This window comes from Lobosporangium transversale (genome assembly GCF_002105155.1).
Source record: "Lobosporangium transversale strain NRRL 3116 chromosome Unknown BCR41scaffold_48, whole genome shotgun sequence".
In the NCBI taxonomy this organism is placed as follows: Eukaryota; Fungi; Mortierellomycota; class Mortierellomycetes; order Mortierellales; family Mortierellaceae; genus Lobosporangium; species Lobosporangium transversale.
The window spans coordinates 71,851-85,353 of NW_019029026.1; the positions used below are offsets into that span (position 1 = coordinate 71,851).

The 13,503-nt window shown below is 43.3% G+C and overlaps 5 protein-coding genes across 5 annotated transcripts; 3 read left to right on the forward strand and 2 right to left on the reverse strand.

Moving 5' to 3' along the window:
- Positions 1 to 15: 15 nt before the first annotated feature.
- Positions 16 to 5,864, forward strand: BCR41DRAFT_425300 (hypothetical protein). The gene is made up of 9 exons (XM_022030565.1): positions 16 to 215; positions 314 to 1,683; positions 1,768 to 1,821; positions 1,926 to 2,041; positions 2,172 to 2,304; positions 2,403 to 2,833; positions 2,945 to 3,630; positions 3,748 to 3,892; positions 3,992 to 5,864. Exons 1-9 carry the CDS (start codon positions 136 to 138, stop codon positions 5,771 to 5,773), a joined length of 4,797 nt encoding a protein of 1,598 aa, XP_021877269.1. The 5' UTR covers positions 16 to 135; the 3' UTR covers positions 5,774 to 5,864.
- Positions 5,865 to 5,908: 44 nt separating this feature from the next.
- On the reverse strand, positions 5,909 to 8,227 carry BCR41DRAFT_172885 (origin recognition complex subunit 2-domain-containing protein). Its single transcript, XM_022019712.1, has 3 exons — positions 8,210 to 8,227; positions 6,221 to 8,100; positions 5,909 to 6,099 (listed from the first exon to the last, which is right to left on the reverse strand). The coding sequence occupies exon 2, from the start codon at positions 8,097 to 8,099 to the stop codon at positions 6,270 to 6,272; it is 1,830 nt and encodes a 609-aa protein (XP_021877270.1). The 5' UTR covers position 8,100; positions 8,210 to 8,227; the 3' UTR covers positions 5,909 to 6,099; positions 6,221 to 6,269.
- A 655-nt stretch (positions 8,228 to 8,882) lies between these two features.
- On the forward strand, positions 8,883 to 9,293 carry BCR41DRAFT_400340 (ribosomal L39 protein-domain-containing protein; the record flags this gene model as incomplete). Its single annotated transcript, XM_022029137.1, has 3 exons — positions 8,883 to 8,891; positions 9,033 to 9,131; positions 9,240 to 9,293. The coding sequence occupies 3 exons, from the start codon at positions 8,883 to 8,885 to the stop codon at positions 9,291 to 9,293; spliced, it is 162 nt and encodes a 53-aa protein (XP_021877271.1).
- A 107-nt stretch (positions 9,294 to 9,400) lies between these two features.
- BCR41DRAFT_361384 (autophagy-related protein 27) lies at positions 9,401 to 11,012 on the reverse strand. Its single transcript, XM_022025515.1, has 6 exons — positions 10,808 to 11,012; positions 10,425 to 10,681; positions 10,238 to 10,323; positions 10,015 to 10,097; positions 9,753 to 9,907; positions 9,401 to 9,664 (listed from the first exon to the last, which is right to left on the reverse strand). Exons 1-6 carry the CDS (start codon positions 10,963 to 10,965, stop codon positions 9,561 to 9,563), a joined length of 843 nt encoding a protein of 280 aa, XP_021877272.1. The 5' UTR covers positions 10,966 to 11,012; the 3' UTR covers positions 9,401 to 9,560.
- Positions 11,013 to 11,148: 136 nt separating this feature from the next.
- On the forward strand, positions 11,149 to 13,480 carry BCR41DRAFT_361385 (WD40-repeat-containing domain protein). Its single transcript, XM_022025516.1, has one exon. The coding sequence runs from the start codon at positions 11,212 to 11,214 to the stop codon at positions 13,270 to 13,272; it is 2,061 nt and encodes a 686-aa protein (XP_021877273.1). The 5' UTR covers positions 11,149 to 11,211; the 3' UTR covers positions 13,273 to 13,480.
- Positions 13,481 to 13,503: the final 23 nt, after the last annotated feature.

A 13,503-nucleotide genomic window follows, 5' to 3' on the forward strand; every position in this document is an offset into this window, starting at 1 on the left:
ACTTCATAATCATTACTGCGATTTATCAAGGCACATTCCTTCAAACATTTCTTTAGACACGGAAACAAATATATACACCTCCAGGCTCCATTGATACGCTACATTGTATCTAGCAGGGACACAGTTTTAGTCATCATGCCACACATTAATCCACCTGCACCGGCGATGCCTCGATTGGCGCCGCCAGAGTCTGACCATTGGTTTGCCAAAGTCAAGTACGCTACACTCTACCCTTTTGACTTGCTTTGGATTTATCTGTGTTTTTACTAATTCCCTAAGTGTTGATCTAATTTTCTTTCTTTTTTCTTGATAGGGCATTGCCCTTTCATTCTGAAAACTTTAACTGCATCCTTCCAGGATGTCCAAACTCATATCAGACAAAGCAAGGTTTGGAGCGTCACTTTATCTCCATCCATATGCCCAAAATCCCAGCACCTACAAAGCACACGCGATCAGATGCGCGAGCGTCGTCCTCAGCGAGCCTGAGTAATACCAACTACCGGAGATCTAGCACTGCCGTGCGCAAAGGAAGAATAAAGTCTCATCGTAAAGGGCGACCGCCAGGATCGGGACTTAAAAACCGCCTCAAGCAGCAGGGCATTCAGCAGGAACTGGACCCTGCTCAAACAGACAATTATCTCACACATACAACAGCTGATCATCATACCAATCATTCCTTGCTTGCTAACCACCCAGCATCTACACGACATGACTATGGATGTGATGATGAAAACAAACCAAGGGAGGAACGCTCGTATCTCGAATTTTTCCCCTTTCTTAATGTCTCCCAAAGACTTGAGATCGTAAACATTGCAACAGAAAAAAGCCTGGTAAATACTGTCAACGCTACAAATAACACAAATCACGGTCATACATCAACGAATAATTTAACATCAGAACAGACTACACAGCTTGAAGTTGCAGCAGAAGAAGTTAAAGCTGAGAGTTCGGATGTATCGACCATTCGAACCAATTTAAATGAAGCCTACTTCGCGGGTCAAAATCCGCCGTTATCAGCGAATGATATGTTTCATAATCCAGGGGAATCCATTCAGCAATCCCAGACACATAAAGCTACGGATAATACTCCATCAGTCAAGACAGAGGCAAACTTGACAGTGGATACTGATGAAGACCGACTTAGTGACATTGGCATGGATGTCGAGTATGATGGTGATGGTGATGCTGGCTCAGATCCAGATGTCTTCTTTGACGCTAAAGGATTTATTGACAGCGAAGCAGAGTCAAGTCAAAAGCCAAATACAAAACTCGATAGGACTGTTACTAACAGTAAAAGTCAGGTTAATACAGCAGCCAAAACAATAAATGGCAATGGATCAGCAATCAAGGATGGAGATGACAAATTAAAGACTCAAGATATGGATGCTGAAGTCATAGCAGAGACCAATCATACAGGGGCATATTCAGCCAAAGACCGACCCAAACTTCAGAACAATGATTCAAGTGTAAATAATCAGAGGAGACAGGAAGATAAGGAGAAAAATCGGTCATCATCACAAGCGCCGGTCAACAGCCACTCAATTGCTCCACTAGCAACAACTTCACTTGAACCTAAGACACCCATGGCTTTGCTTCCAAAATCTTCCTTCAAACTTATCCCACGAGAAGATGACGACCTTGAAGAATACCATCTACCAGCTGGGCATAATGTTCGCTATATAGGTAAGCCATGCTTAATTGGCTTTATTAACTTTAAATACGTACTGTCGGTCTGAAACCCGCTACTAACAGGAAGTGGCCTTATAGAGCCGACAGAGACGGAGCTAGCAGAGCGTGTGGAGTATGATATGGATGAGCAAGGTAATAGCGAGTATTATTTGTATCATGCAGCTGATGCAGTTACTATTCTTGCCTTTTGTTTATGATTAACCCTGGATACCTTAATTGGACTGCAATAATGTTAGACGAGTTTTGGTTAAAGGAGGTTAATGCGGAGCGACGCAAACAAGATTTAGGAGAGGTATCTGCCTCCCTGTTTGAGAAGATTATCGATCGGTTGGAAAAAGAGTGGTTTGATCTAGTATGTTATCTGAATATTAATATATCGACCCTCATTTACTATTATTCATGTGGTTATCGAAAGATCGCCCTTGTTATGGTGAGGTTATTACTAAGCTAACTTCATTTCTGACTTCGGATTATCATGGTAGACCAAAAATATACCAAAATCTGCAGAAAATCTTCCACCGGAAGATTCGGCTTGTAATATCTGCGATGATGGCGAGTGTGAGAACAGCAATGCCATTGTATTTTGTGATGGCTGTAATCTAGCAGTTCATCAAGGTAAAGCGACTCAGATGATTATAAAGGGCTTAATTTGTTCAGGTTATCAACATAACTAACAATGCGCATCTGGATATAATTTACACTGAACTGAATAGACTGTTATGGGATCCCTTATATCCCAGAAGGTCAATGGCTTTGTCGTAAATGTATGCTCTCACCTCAGATGCCTGTCTCATGTATATTTTGCCCAGGAGAAGGGGGTGCATTTAAACAGACCACTAACAGTAGATGGGCTCATCTTCTATGTGCAAGCTGGATCCCAGAGGTTGGAGTTGCTAATACTGTATATATGGAGCCTATCGACAACATTGATAAAATTCCAGCAAGTCGCTGGCGATTGACATGTTATATTTGTAAGCTACGCATGGGCGCCTGTATCCAATGCGAAACCAAGAATTGCTTCAGAGCTTTTCATGTGACCTGTGCGCGAAAGGCTCATTTGTACATGAAGTCCAAGGTCTCAAAGGTTTCCAGTTCAGGGGGAGAAGTCTTGGTCTATCGCGCTCACTGCCACAAGCACACTCCTGTATGTTCATATGTATATTCCATATCGCCTTTGATCGACATTTTCCATGTCTTCACACGAGACCAACCCTCTTTTCCCTTTTTTTCTTCATACGACTTTTCACTCATCTAGCGCGACTACAAAGGCTCAATCGATATTGCGGGGGCAGCGGCGTTATTCGCGCACAAAGGCATAAAGAAAAAGCGCAACAAAATTCGTCCAATAGATGATGACAGTGATGATCCTGATTATGGTCGAAGTGACGAAGATGAAAAGTCGCGGCTCTCAATAGCCAATAATGATAAAAGCGGAACAGTAGGATCTCTTGCTGCTTCCCAGGTCCTCGGAGGGTCCAGGACGTCAAAAGCTGCTCTAGCTCATCAGAAGCATTATACCCCGGGGGCTCCACTTGCGCCCATGTTCATTGTCAACCGCCTTCTTCCATTTGTGAGCAAACTAGGTGCCAAGACATCTGCTATGCGAAAGGTGTCGGCCCTCAATTTTGTCTATACCATCTGCAAATACTGGTCGCTCAAGCGAGAATCACGCCGTGGTGCCCCTCTATTAAAACGGCTGCATCTGGAACCCTGGACAGCATCAGCTTCTGCACATCGACAGACTGAAGAAGAGAAGCTTAAAAAGTTACAGACACAGCTACTTCTGCGCGGCGACTTGGAGAAAGTCAGGATGCTTGCTGAACTGGTGAGAAAACGCGAGAGGGCTAAGCTGAAGCGACAAGAGTTACAAAATCGTTACCTTTGCAAGATCATGTTTCCGCTCAAGACAATCCTTGAGGACACTCTTGCAGAACTAGAGAAGTGGGTTCCTTATTGTTATTCTAACTTGAATACATCAACTCTCTTTTTTTGTGCAGCAGATCTTATTTTATATGAAACATTACTCATACCTTTATTTTACATCTCCCTTTATTTTAGATTGGACAGACAAAAGTATTTTGCGTATCCCATTTCGACTGAGGAAGTCAAGGATTACCATGAAATTATCAAAAATCCCATATGCTTTCAAACTATGAATGAAAAACTTGCAGCTCACAAATATCAAAGTATAGAAGAGTTCGCGGTAAGTCACAGACTTGAGTTTTCTTCATTCCTTTGATCACATTGCAAAGTACCGTGTTTTTCTGGTCGCTAACATCATCTGGCTATAAATTGTACGTAGGATGATGCTCGTCGTATATATCATAACTGCCTGACTTACAACAAAGTTGATACGCCCTACTACCGTGCGGCTAGTCGACAATTAAAACAAGCCGAGCCCTTGCTTCAAAAAGCCAAAGAAGACTATGAGTGTCTTGAAATTGACCCACGCACAGGATTTTTGGCTATACCTATTGACCCTGAGATTTTTACATACAACTTGATTCCATTTCATAAATCAGAGGATGATGAGTCAGCCACGGCAATAGTACAGGAAAAAGCTGTGTCAGAGGATGCGGTGTCAACTCCGGCTTCGAGCCATTCATCCAAGCCCAAGCGTAAAGAAGTCACGCTGGAGACCCCGAAGATCCCTTTTGTAACCTCAAGAGCACTTCGAGCTACTTCAGGAAGAACGGCACTTAAAAGTGGAGGGCCTACTGCTCCGCTCTCGCCTCAGGAAACTAGGCGAGGACTGAACCAGACTCCTGGCTTCCGTGCACCATCAAGGTCTGCTGTTCGGCCCGAGGTACCCAAACTCAAGACAGCTACAATGACGCGCGCTGATGTAGCCAAGGCCCGACAAGCAGGTGAAAGTAGCGCTGTATTGACGACACTTGATGAGGAGGATCTATTGGAGAAGTTGAAGCAAAAGTCGAAAAAGTCAAGATCTTTGGCTGTCAATCTACAATCCCGTCTTAAGCCGTCTATTGTTGATAAGGTAGTGGAGGTAATCAATAAACCTGCACCGAAAGGATGGGCATACGTAGTTGTGGAAGGAGAAGAAGATTCAACAGAAGGGGAAGATGAAGCTGAGGATGAAGCTGGCTCGGTGCAAGCAGAAATGGACCCAGAGGCCCTGGCACTGGCAAAAGCCAAGGAGGAGCACAATATGCGTCGCAAGATGGAGAGAAAGGCGGAAGCCCTGAAAAAGAAGCTAGCCAAGGAGAAACGAGCTAAGGAGAGGGCTGAAAAATACGCACAGATGAAGGCTATGAAGACTCTTACAGCAGCATCTCCGCAACCATCAGGATCAACAAGAAGCTTGAGTAGCGGTGCGCTTCCACCAGCGAAGTTGCCAAGTCAAGAAAGCAGATATGTCACATTAAGATCAAGAAGGGGGCACCCTGGTCAGCAATCAAAGGAAAGAGAAATTCCATCCAATGATTCAGCCAAACCGCAGAAGCAACAGGAGTGTGATCTCGCTGACGGTGTTAAAGACATAATGACTAGGACCTCTGTGGAGCCTATGGACCCCAAGGGACTGACTTTTGTAGACCAGAAGGATTCCTTATCTGCTGTGGAGCATGGTGATCTGGCTGCTGAGAATGAAGAGAAACTTAGGCATGTGACAGCGCAGGCATTGTCAACATCAGAGCGCTTATCAAGAGGCAAACAGAGGAGAGCTGATTCGGAGGAAGATACTATCAGCAATCACTTAGGAAAGCTAAATGTTACTGGTTCTGACTCCAACGCGAACGTTACAGGAGAAATCGGTGATACCGAGAATGATATTTCGTACCGGAATCACCATGGAACTGATGTCCTACCCATGCTAGATGAAAGATCCGTTATCACAGAGTTGGAGCCGCCACGCAAGAGGCAGAAACGAACGGGTTCAGGAAGGATTCCAGTTCCTGCCAAAGACGATACTGAGGGTGAATCGACCGTGACGCGTCGTTTACGGTCGACAGAGACTGCTACGTTTGGACCATCTTCTTTGCCTTCTGCATTGAGCCAGCGGCGTAGTAGTTTTGCAAGTCAACGTGGCTTCACTAAAGGAGTCAGTGACATGTCTGGAGAGTAAAGAAACGCTCGTCACCGCGCGACTTTTCATCTCCAGCAATTAATGTCGAATATGAAAAAAAAGAAATAAAAATAGGTCACCACACCTCTCCAAATGTACTCTATTAGGAAATCGGATTATTTTATTTACATTTACCGACGGTATAGCATTTGACTAGTATTTTCAGTTTCTCCAATGTTTGGCTCATGCCATTTTATGATTATATAATTATGATCCAAAGAGCTTCAGCTACCGCTGTATGCACCTGGCATGAATAAGGACAGATCCCCTAGGCCGCCGCATCGTCCGGTTTATAAATCTAGAAAATGCGGTAATTGAGATCGTTCCTGGTGTTGAGTAACAACAACCCATAAATGTCAATACTAGTTAGAATCCGAACTGATGCTTGCGAAGTAAAATAGAGCGCTAACGCTAACGTAGCCATGGAGGAGATCATCAAACTTTTACCATAACAATTGCCTAACATCTCAGTAACATTTTTTTTCCTCTTTTTTCATTAGTTCATCTTCTCAATAATGCCTTCGAGAATACTTGCTGAAAGAGGAATATACAAAATCTCCACCCCGTCGGGTCCTTTCTTGGATTGCACGATTCGGTGGTCTCTAAACTCAGTCAGCTGTGTTCGGAATGTCAAAGCATTGCTGACAAGGAAGTTCTCCTGACATTTCTTGAACAACGTGTTGTAGGGCATACCCAAGTCTAGCTGATTTTTGGTTACTGTGCCGGAGCCAGATTCAGCGGTTATCTCTTGCTCCGCTTGAATCTGATGCTCTGCAAGAATCTTGAACAGACCCCTGCCGTTTGACGTCAAACTCGCCAACACAAACTGGATACCTCTCGGCCCGAGCTCACCCTGACGGACCATAATAGAGTTTTCAAAGCTTGTTTCTGTCAAATAAGGCTTAAACGTCGTGAGCTCATGCCAGACCCAACGGAATCGTGCAGCTTTGACTGTATCCCAGAGGATGTTGGCATTGATATGATCTATGGAGGCTATAAGATGGATTTGAGGACATGAAGCCAAAAGACTAAGTGCGGACTGAGATTTTTCTGAACGTAGACTTGCTCCATCAATATTATGGATGAGTAAATATATCTTTTGAATTGCGCGATCAGGTTGCGAAAAGTAGGCTTGTATAAGCGCAATTTGTTCCTGTAATGTCCCTGTGGGTTTGCTGTGCCCTAGGGCCCCTGAGCTAATCTTGTCGAGTACCTCCTTGACCGTCACTGTCGGAAAATATCCGTTAACAATAATCAAGGGTGCATCCGTAAGCGTTATCATGGCGAACTTTGTGAGTAGCAGACGCTTGGAACCATAGCCATACATTAACAAATTGAATCCAGAGACGAGCTCGAAGTACCACTGGGAAAATTGTTCCTCATATAGAAGATTCAACATTTCCATCTCTGCTGCATGCTTAACAGGGGCTTGCTTCATGGCTTGGATAAAATCAGTGTGCTCCAGAGTTGGTAACTTTGATAGGGTGTTATTGGATGTCCTTGATTTTTGATATAAATCCTGGAAATATCGCTCCGCACCCATTTCATCTTCCTCGAAGAACGACTTTTGTGGCTCATTCGCATCATGAACTATGGTATCTCTAAAGCTATCCTGCCTCTTCTTCTCGTTATCAGATTCGCTTTCAATGTCTGAATTGTCCTCACTTTCTTGTCCATCGTCATCGTCATCATCCATGTTCTCGTCTTCGTCCTCTCCTGAGCTTGCCTGGTTCATTCTTGATATCGTCTGTGTATAGCGTCTTCTCTTGGCTTCTCGATCAGCTAATGATCTTTTAGCTACAATACTATCGCGCGTTCCCGAGCTTATTTCCAACCCAGATCCGCTGAACTGCTGCTGTTTCTGAGATGTGGACAAGGAGCTTTGACCTTGGTGGTGATGCTGCTGTTGCTCGATCAAAGCTTTAAGACCTGCATATTTGCGTTGTGCTTGAAACCCAAAAACCTCGCGACCACGCGCGTGAGCATGAGCGGCGATATTTGGATCTTGCGAACCATCACTTGCGGTCGCGCCGTCATCCCTTTTGGATGTTTTTTCTCCAGGTAAAAAAACATCCTGTAATCCAGGGTTGGTTTCAAAGTCTTCTTCGCGAGAATCTTTGGCTTTTGTTGCAGTTATGAAGCTGTTCGGTTTATTCACAGTCAATCCTGAATATATATCTACGTGTCTACCACGGGATGCGTGTGCTGGCAATGCCTTCCTAAGGCGTTTACAGATCACAGCTTCTCTTTCTGCATCCTGAACCGAAACGATACAGGTGAAATGTATAGGAATCTCATCATTCCCCTGGTAAGTAATGGTAACCATACTTTTTTTTTTTTTTTTTTTTTTGAAAGAGAGGTTATTGCTCGTGAAATAGAACAAAAGACTAATCTTTTAAGAGTAATGTAGTAGTAAATTCGGCCCACACGACATACCTGATGTATGAATGTAATGTTGAAAAGGCACTTTTTGGTGGCGTGCGTCGAAGATGGTTAATTGAATAGTGGCTTAGGTCACATGCCAATAGATCAAGTCAAAAGCATTCTGCGTCTGTGAACAACGTTTGTCCCTTCTCTCTTTGGAAATAGATTAATTTCAATGGTACTACATTTTTCAAGTCGTAGTTGTTGAAACATCCGTCTCTACCCATCAATCGATCCATCAATCAATCCATCAATTACTCGTTTGATTGCAAGGATAATATACGGCAGGGCTAGTTTCAAATTATGGCTAGTTTTTTTTTCTTTTTTTTCTTTTATTTATGACAACTCCCACATGCACTGAGGCGGTCATCTGAATCAACATCAGATATTTACTTTTTAATTTACACAAGCCAGCATATTCTTCCTTAATATGGACCCCGGAGACTCACTATCCCTCAAATTCGAGACATGGAAAAAAAGGAATCTGTTGACCTGTTGAACACGCTAAAATTTTGAAATTCATACAGTACTCGGTAGAAAGGATGGCATGTCTGACAGCTACAAGAATCATCGGGACTGGTTACTGATCAACACCATACTTTGATCAGGCCAAAACCAATAACCAGTAACTCGTGTTTAGAAGCGTATTACGAATCGGGTTTTATATTTATGTTTATTTATTGTGATGAGTGAGGTGATGAAATCATAAAGTACATTCTGGAACAAGCAGGAAAACAGGATTATCAACATCTGTGCGAGAAACTTCATCTATCTTTGTTAACACCATATTACAATGACTTATCACCTCGGATTGCCTCTAACTATTTTATCTTAGCCTTCCAACAAGTCGTTCATCATCAAGCGCAAGCTCGGAAAGAAGCAGAAGCAGAACCGCCCTCTGCCTAACTGGTGCCGCATGCGTACCGACAACAAGGTATAGTTTTTGTTTTTTATTTTTGTCCAGAAGATCTGAGTTTAATTAATCCTGGTGGAATCTGTCTGGCCATCTTTTTTAATCTTATACCGTTGTTATTGATACTAGATCCGTTACAACGCTAAGCGTCGTCACTGGCGCCGTACCAAGTTGGGCATCTAAGCTCTCTGCCTATGCACTTGGACAGTTGGAGTTCATTTATGAGTTGGTCTTTTCTACTGTTCCATAAAGGTCACAGCGTTCGCTGCGTTTGAAAATATTTCTATTTTTTTTTATTGTGATTTTGCTGTAAAGATATAAGTTGTGAATACATGTGATAGCCTGATGGAAGGGGTAGCTTTATTCATCAATTAGGAGGGTACAAACGGAGAAAAAAGATTGAGATGGGGAGATGATTATGTTTGAGCATGAGCAATCATTAGATGGTATCTACACTGAAACGTAACCGCGACTACTTGTGAAACGTCCCGTAACAGAGTCCCAGACATGACGTACAACATCAACAACAAGATTTGGGAAGTCTCTCCAAAAGTCTATAGTCAACGGGTAATAATAACTTGTTAGAGCAAACAAACTGAAGTAAATCGCTATATTACGCTACATGCACTAGAGAATACTTACCGACGTGGGGAATCATGTCCACACCCGTGGCACCATATACCTTATGGTTATATGCAGCTCCGGCGATTAGATAAATGAGGGCAAATATGGATAGCACAGTCAAGAAAGTTCTAAATCCCCCCATACCTTCAGTAGTTGGGACCTGAATTTGTTGGCTGAATAAGCGAGGAATAAGAATGTGCTGTTAGCTGTTTTCTGCTGCGTGACTCTAATGTCAAATTATTGATTGCTGTTCTTCGACACTGTGTCTCGGTAGACTTACGGGCAAGCATGTCCAGATTTCCACGAAAAATACACGACACCGTTTTCATATTTGGTCAGTGTTGGACCAACTGTTTCGTCCGTCTTGAAAAGAAAAAAGTGATTGAATCGACATTAAAAAAAAAAAAAAAAAAAAAAAAAAAAAAGCGTTACTTTACAGTCGACATCAGATCCAGCACTTGCTCCCTCATTTTACGAGAAAATCTTGCTGTCAATGCTCTTACCACAGCCATATCACAAATAAAAGTAATTGTAGCTGACTGATTCTGACCATCAATATTCCCTCCTCTCAGTGTCAAATTCCAAGGTACTAAACCAAAGAAGAAAAAGATGTGGTAGTAAAATTCATGAGTTCCTCCTCATTGTAAAAGTCAACGTAATTGTTCGTTGCATTTCTCTTTTGTCGCCTACATTCTTTTACATCCTCAATTTTTTCAGCTCGCACCACAGTTGGTGCCACGTCTCTCGCGATCGGACGGAGAGTCACAGTTATGGGTTCACCTTCGTCGCGGACGAGCTTAGTATCCTGGCAAACCCACGTGCCGGCTTTACAATGCGACTTTGCCTCACCTTCCGGAAAGGCAATAGCCTGGCATGGGTTCAATTCATAATCAACGCGGATCTTGTTTGGATGTTCCTCCCTAACTTCTCCTTTAATAGTATATGTACTAGGTATCAACCAAGAGAGAAAAAAAAGAGACGCATCAATATGACTTCAGTAAGATCGAAAGCTTACTATTGCTGCTAATTAGAGGGAGGACTCTGGAGCCTCTTTTTGTTCCTTTGTTGCTTACTTCGCCTTGAAAGCTGAGATGTTATAAGTATGGCCTTCGAGCGAGATATTTGCACAATCGTAGGGTGCAGGTGTTTCACCCTGAGCATTCGCAGTCGACTGCAGTGTAACAACGACAGCCAATGTAGCGATGGCCAAACGGAAGTAGAATTGAGTCATTGACGAATGTATTGAGCAGAATAAAATGGGTACAGGAGTAAGGGAGACAGAACGAGTTTCTTCAAGCTTCTGTTTTTTTTTAAAAAAAAAAAAAAAAAAAAAAAAAAAGTTTCACGTGATAGGGTCTATCCTTCAATGTACCTGTCTGTAACCTTTTCTATTCTCTTCATTCAACCCATTTCGCTTCAACCTTGAAGGCTGTGCGTCCATGTGACATTGTTATAAACAATCGAACCCCTTCCATTCATGGCTGGCCTATATCCTCATCCATCACACTTAAACCTAGTCCAAGTCCGAAAGGAAGAGGTGCATTACGCAATGAAGAGACATGTGACAGACTTTGAAACTGACACCGACTGTGCTACCGTGACCACAACTACAATCACCCCCACAGCAGAAATTGCGGTGACAATGACAATGGCTTCAGTTTCAACATCAACGCCAGCTCTTCCTGGAACTGCTCCTAAACCTAATTTAACCGCCGCCAGGTGTCACATCTCGAAATTACCTGCCGAACTTGCGTTTATAATCCTCACTTATTTACCCTATCGCAGCCTCGTTGCTCTATCTCGGGTTGATCGGCACTGGAGACAATCCACTTTTCAGCGGGATTATATCTTATGGTACAAGTTATGCATAAGACATGGTTTTATTCCTCTTGCAGCAGCAGGAGAGAATAATACGACAGACGCATCGGTTAACAACAGTTGTGGCCTTTACCGTCTACACCTGCAAGATGTACAGAGTCAGCTACCTGGGCTTGCAAGGGCGCTGCTACAAAGCAGTAGGCGTATATCTTCATCTTCAACTTCGTCATCCCAGCAGTCTTCTCCCGGAGCACTATCAGGGACATCCTCCCCTCTATTAGTTGATTTGAACGATGATTCATCCATTGAACAGCATACCACAAAGAAAAAACGCATGTGCATTTCCACTTTAAACTCCACTTCTTCTTTTTCGCCGCCTTCTCAGCCTTTTCAAGGGCGGGTTGAGAGCTGGAGAGACTATTTTGAGGTCATGATGACGCTTGAACGAAAGTGGATTGAGGGTAAGCCCAATATCAGAAGTCTTCGTGAACATACAGAAGCAGTACTCTGTGTCAAGATCCTTCCACAATCGAATCGGATAGTCAGTGGTGATCGCTTGGGCTATCTTAAAGTTTGGTGTGCTCTAACGGGCGTCTGTCTCAAGACATTCAAGCATCATATGATGGGCATCTCATCTCTTGTGATGCAAGATGATATTCTTGTAAGCGGTTCATGGGATAGTACTATTATTATTTGGCGGCAGCTGCAAGAGGCACCCTATCTCAAACCCTCCAAGGTTGTCGACCTGGGTGAGCAGGTTATGAGTATGGATTTGGATTCGAATATGGACTTGGTCATTGGTGCTGTTAGTGGTCTTGTCAAAGTATTCTCTATCAAGACCTTATCTTCCATGAACACGTTCCGAAGCCCTCTCCCTCACTTATGCACAGCAGTCTCCCTCAGCAACACTAAAGTTGAAGCCGCGATTGGACTTAACTATTATGCCTGGGATCGGGCGAGCAACGCTCAAGTAGGCTTTATAGGCGATGCGCACTTTGACAATATCTCATGCATGAAGGTCGATGTTGGAAAGAGACTTATTTTCACAGGGTCACTGGATAGCAAAGTGCGGATTTTCAGTTGGGAAACCAAGCCCATGCTCTTGAGGCAGTACGGAGGCCATCGAAGTGGTGTACGCTGCATGGCTCTACGGGACAACATGATCATCACTGGGTCCACTGATAAAACATGTTTGATTACATTTCGTGGTCGGCATGAATCGTACAGGAGCGACGCAACAACACCATTAGACGGAGTTCAAGATGGGTATGAAGATGAGACTGAACACATTGCTCAGCCAGTATCTCTCTTAAATCAATCTTATGTGAATGCAGTGGACGCGGACACAAGTATGGTGGTGACTGGTGCTGAAGATGGGGTTGTCAGGATATTCGATTTTGGTTGTGATCTTTGGAAACCGCCTACACCCTCCTCTCCTACGTTATGCGGACAGGCTTCATTAATCTCATCCACATCATCTACATGTGTACTGATGGCGCGGCCTGGTAGAAATAAAATCTCCGTGGGTAATCGCCGCCAAACCTGGGGTACTTCTGCCTTGGCTGTGCTAACTCGGGCGAGGTCAATTTTGAGCGAATCACTGGCGCAACATAACATAGATCAAGATTCATCAAAAACAACACCACTGGCTTGGATGAACGTTGATGAGATATACCAGCGCATGATCGAGTGGGAGCTCCAACCCGTCAGGTTGGTTTAGTTTTTTACTTTATCTTTGTTATTTTCTTTTTATTACTTTTTGATATGTGAGTGTAAGACTTACCTTTATTCGTGATTTGTCTTGTAGTCAAGGATCAACCCCAAAGCATACGCTTAATCTTGCCCTGCACATGATGGCTAAATCAAAATCACCAATGATCTTATTAGATAGCACTGTCAGTCCACATCGATTTGCAGTGAAGTAAAGCACATACATTAATACATAGAAGAA